Source organism: Solea senegalensis, linkage group LG3 (assembly GCF_019176455.1).
Source record: "Solea senegalensis isolate Sse05_10M linkage group LG3, IFAPA_SoseM_1, whole genome shotgun sequence".
Taxonomy (NCBI): domain Eukaryota; kingdom Metazoa; phylum Chordata; class Actinopteri; order Pleuronectiformes; family Soleidae; genus Solea; species Solea senegalensis.
Genome location: NC_058023.1, coordinates 21,642,872 through 21,648,060, shown reverse-complemented (window position 1 = coordinate 21,648,060; position 5,189 = coordinate 21,642,872). Strand labels below are relative to the sequence as shown.

Here is a 5,189-nt window from a genome sequence, read left to right as displayed (position 1 = left end):
CACCAGACAGTCTCTGCTGTGACTACCATGTGGGTTAGGATTAGGGTAGAAATTATGCAGTCAGTGCATGAGAATGAATGGAACTGTGGCAGCTTGGGTGAATGTGCCAGTACTGAGGTACTGCCCACTTCAAGCACTGGATATTGTTTTTATCTTAATGCAGTTAAATTAAAAATCGTGACATCCATGATGTCATCTGGAACAACAAAACAGTCTTTCATCTGTGGTTCACATGAGATAATAATAATACAAGAGAATATGAACTTCTAATACCTCTCATGCCCGTAGATGTTGACCAGCTGCTTCTACTGTAGTTTAGACTCTTTCCATTTTGGATTTTGCATCTGTATTGTTGGTTTGTTGTTGGTGTTGTACAGTAGTCAAAAGCGTCTGCTAAATGACATGTAATGTAATGTAGTTAGCATCAGAAATGTTGCATTACTGCTTCATCTCTTTGCTTCCTCTTCCTCTGCCTTTCTTCTTCCCCTTTCATGATGTCTGCGATGTCAAAGTCATCATCAAAGTCAGCATCCATGCTCATTGTGACGCATTTGTGCAGCAAATTAGCAGAGATGCAACATAATGGATGCAAGCTGCCGTTAAATCCCGAAGAAGAAGAGGGGAAATGCATCTATTCCAGTTGTCTGTTTAGTTAAACCATGCTTCCTTCTATCGACACAAAGCCAGAGAAACATATCCTGAAGCCATGGTGGGACGTTTTGACGGACTACATCTCACTCTTCTTGATGATAATTCCAATGTTTGGTATTTATCTGCAAATTACACGGGACAATATGACCTGCCTGCCTTGCAAGTGGGTGGACAACAATCAATGCAAAACCTTTCCCCACACAAACACGACCACAGATTTTCAGAATGAGGGCATTTTTTCTTGGGAAAACTATGCCAGTCCCTTCTGCTATGAGGCCACATTGCATTGGTTTGCCAAATATGCCCCTTATGTACTGTTTTTCCACACCCTCATCTTCATGGCTTGCAGCAAATTCTTGTTCACGATTCCCTGCACGAGCTCAAACCTGGACAAGTTTGTCTCCATCCTTCTCGAGTGTGTTGACTCCCCGTGGACCACAAAGGCTTTGTCTGAGACTGTGGTGGCAGAAAGCGGCCCCACATCTTCAGAAAACATGACCGTTTTGATGAATGACGAAGTAGGCGTGAACTGGCATCACCGAACAACATCGAAAATTGCAACTAAGATTTTAGGTAAAAAAGATGGGGAAAAGGCAAAGGCTCTTTTTGAGAAAGTGAAGAAGTTCAGAGTCAAAGTAGAGAAAGGTAAAGTTATCTACTTTGTCTATATAAGCCAGACAATCATCAAAATAGTCAATGTTGTACTCGTAATTATTTACCCAGTCATCAATTTAAGGTTTATTGACTTTGATGTAGTGTGCTTTTTGAACGTCGTAGGATACAACACATTGTCTTGCATCAACACGTTAGCAAAACCGTATGGGATTTTGGTTGTGGCCTACATCATCTTGGGAGTGATGTATGGTTTGAGCTGCATTTATACTTTAATTTGGATGTGCACCCGATCCCTGAAAACATACTCCTTTGAATCGATCCGGGAGGAGAGCTGCTATAGTGACATCCCTGACATGGTGAATGACTTTGCCTTCATGCTACACCTAACTGATCAGTATGACTCTCTGTACACAGAGCGCTTCGCTGTTTTTCTGTCAGAGGCGAGTGAGAAAAGGCTGAGGCAGGTGAACCTGGACAATGAGTGGAAGTTGGAGAGGCTTAGTCAGCACATTACCAAAAACTCCAAAGGGAGGCTGGGGCTGCAACTGTTCAAGCTCAGTGGGATTCCAAACACAGTATTTGAGCTGAAAGAGCTTGAAGTGCTCAAGCTGGTGCTTAGCCCTGACTTAATTATACCATCAAAGATCTCCCAGCTTTCCAACCTGACAGAGATGTGGCTTTGCCACACACCAGCTGAAATAGATGTCCAAGCTCTTGATTTCCTGAGTGAGAACTTGAGAACTCTCCATGTCACGTTCATTGACAATAAGGAGATCCCGAGATGGATCTGCAGCCTGAAGAACTTAAGTGAGCTGCATCTAACTGGTAACTTGGGCTCCGCTGAGTTCAGAGATCTCAACATGCTCAAGGTGCTCTATCTAAAAAACAATCTGACGACACTGCCGCAGGCAGTCATCAACATGGGGGAGCATCTCTATCGGCTTTGCATCCAAAACAATGGTACCAAGCTGGAAAATGTGAGCAGCCTGAAGAAAATGGTCAACCTGATGTGGCTCGAGCTTGTTGCCTGCAACCTTGATCCCATCCCTTCCTCCATCGCTAGTCTGCACAAGCTTCAGGAGCTTGACCTTAAGGACAACAATTTGACCTCGATAGAGGCAATCGTCAGCTTCCAGAGCCTAAAGTACTTAGTGTGTCTAAAACTGTGGCACAACAATATCGCCCACATCCCTGTTCAGATTGGAACACTTGTCAGACTGCAGAGGCTGTATCTGAACAACAACAAAATTGAGGAAATGTCCCAAAGTCTTTTCTGCTGTCAAAACCTGCGCTTGTTAGACCTGAGTCACAACAAACTGACCAGCATTGACGCTAACATAGGTGACCTCAAGCATCTGCGGCACTTTGCCGTGACAGCTAACATGGTGAGAATCGAACATATTCCTTTGTGTGTCTTTAGTTTAATGTGAACACATTTGATAAACTTTTCTCCGTAGCCCTTCGCTCTTATTTTGTTGTACTTTTGCTAGGGTCAGGATCGCGTTTTTGTTTCACTGAGTAACATATAAAATCACATTTTTATTAATGACCTCTCCACCTATTTCAGATCCCTGCCTTATCTGATCAGCATTTTACTGGTAACGTCACTATTTTTCCACTTCAGATTGAGACTTTGCCTCCAGAGCTCTTCAAGTGTAAAAAGCTGCACACTCTGAATCTTGGAAACAACCTCCTGGAGACACTGCCGTCAAGCATCAGCGAGCTTACTGCGTTGTGCAAGCTGGAGCTGAGAGAGAACTTGCTGAGTAGTCTACCGGTGGAGCTCGGCGAGTGTCATCTGTTGAAAAGGAGTGGTCTAGTGGTGGAGAACAACCTGTTTGACACGCTGGAAACATCTGTCAAAGAGCAGTTTTTGAATCGCTGTGCAGCTCATTAAGGACCTTGCGCAAATGCATAGACTTGTGGCTCAAAAAGGTGTATTTATTCAAATGAACGGGTTCGTTTGTGTGAAGGACATTTAATGTCTTCAAGTGCCCATTTTATCTTGGTGCAGATAGTGTGCTGAAATTCACCCTGAAGTGGACACTCAAGCTACGCCTCTGTTAATGTGTTTGTAATAAAACTTATTTTGAATGCTTGAAAAAGGATTGGGATTTAATACCAATTTTGACTTGTGACCTGAGACTGTGGAGACTTTTTTTTAGCTTTTAAGAGGCAGCTCTCTCTTTCTCTTTCTTCCTCTGGCCCATTTAATCAAGCCAAGATAGTACCAAGACGGGGGGGGAGGAGCAGATGAAGGCGAGCTCTGTGGCCACAGCTGCCTGCCTCACAAGGAAATGCCTTTTCAGTGCTCAGCACTTCTGAACAATACAGGAATTATGTCCTGTAAAAGGACAGTTGTGCAAGTGGCTGCGTGTTAAGAAAAAAGCTGCCTATAACATCTCACGTTTACAGTACCTATACCCTATTTCCACTGGAAAAAAAGCTTCAAACCTGCACTCAAATGGGTTTTTGACAAGTGGAAATGTGTTTTATCAGCATTCACTGACTGCAGTGCACACATTTTTACCAACTTTGGCGATGATTGCCATTAGTGGGAACACAAGATCTGAGTGAACATGTTCATTTCTTCTTCATCTTTGACAGTGACGCAAATTCCTGCGTCATTTCTGGTGCAACGTTTGAGGCTTCTACCTCCACTGGCATTGGGAGTTATGTTAATCACCTCGTGTTAGCAGGTTCAGGGTATACATACGTCGTCATCGCCGTCATCTGCTCCCTAACAGTCAAGAAACGTCCAAATCGTTCTCCTAGTTTTCATATGGATGTTCATGAGTGTCATGAGCTGACACGGCGTGGGTGGAGATGAGGAGGCGGGCAGCTTCACTCTGGATGTCGGGAGATTGGGCATCAGAGCTTCCGGCTCTGGATGATGACAGGTGTGAAACGAGTGGCCAGGTTACCACGGTAACATCTTTACTGTTTCTAGCCTTCCACACCTCCACTGCCTTGGTGTGTTCTCCGTGTGTCATCAGAAAGGAAAGAAGGGCTGCATGACCATTATGCCACGTCCACATTGGATGCCTTTTGCAGTGCATAAGGGAAGCGGGGCTGCGTCTTACATACGTATGCTTACATACTCCAAATACTTCTATAGACGCTGCGTATGTGTTGGTGTTTGCTGAAAACAAGGAATGGATTCAGGGAATGGAAACAGTGTTGTGTTTGTAACATGTAGATAGAGATGCTATTACTACGGTGACAGGAAATTTCACCGTCCTATATTCACCTCATATATTCCTCCAAATGGGAACATACTTTCCAAATTTGACATCATATGCTATTGAAGAAGACCAGAAACTAGCGATGGAGTCCCTTAACTCCTATGAAATTTGTTCCATAGTTTCCATTAAAGTAAGAAATAGGCTAATTTTCCCATTGACTTCTATTACAATTCTATTATTTTTGCAACCAGAGTTGTCAATTTGAGGATATTCAATATATTTGTACACATTGGCAAGACTATATCCTCTTTTTAAATGGTCAGGGAATTACTGGCCAATCAATGGGCCTTTTAAATGATGCAAACCCATTATTCAAAGTCATTATTCTATTGGTCTTTTAAAACCCATTATTGGTCAACCTTTAGATGTCACTGTGATCTTTTTCAGCCTTGTGTGAGGCCTATTTCCATCGCATGGACACATTCAAACATGTAACAGGACCTGATTCACGCAGCCTCTGAGACGCTTTTAATTAAAAGCCCCGACATGTGACTGAAGCTCCGCAGGCTGATGGAACGACTCTAACATTTGACTGACATCCATCTCCAGCTGAATAATTGGCTGAGGCCTGTCGGCTGACAGGTGGAGATAGACATCGTGCTCCAGAATTCTGCCGCTGCGCTGCACCGCGATCTTCCGGCACATGCAGAACACACTCTGCTCCGCAGCAGATAGAGT

The 5,189-nt window shown here is 43.6% G+C and overlaps 1 protein-coding gene across 1 annotated transcript; it reads left to right on the top strand.

Moving 5' to 3' along the window:
- The first annotated feature begins 659 nt into the window (after positions 1-659).
- LOC122766227 (volume-regulated anion channel subunit LRRC8A-like) lies at positions 660-3,163 on the top strand. Its single transcript, XM_044020918.1, has 2 exons — positions 660-2,651; positions 2,891-3,163. Exons 1-2 carry the CDS (start codon positions 660-662, stop codon positions 3,161-3,163), a joined length of 2,265 nt encoding a protein of 754 aa, XP_043876853.1.
- Positions 3,164-5,189: the final 2,026 nt, after the last annotated feature.

Bases quoted from the DNA above. Each gene is read 5' to 3' on its own strand.
- LOC122766227 (XM_044020918.1), top strand. From the start codon at position 660: ATGCTTCCTTCTATCGACACAAAGCCAGAGAAACATATCCTGAAGCCA. The intron at 2,652-2,890 runs GTGAGAATCGAA...TTTCCACTTCAG, and splicing joins TTGCCGTGACAGCTAACATG to ATTGAGACTTTGCCTCCAGA.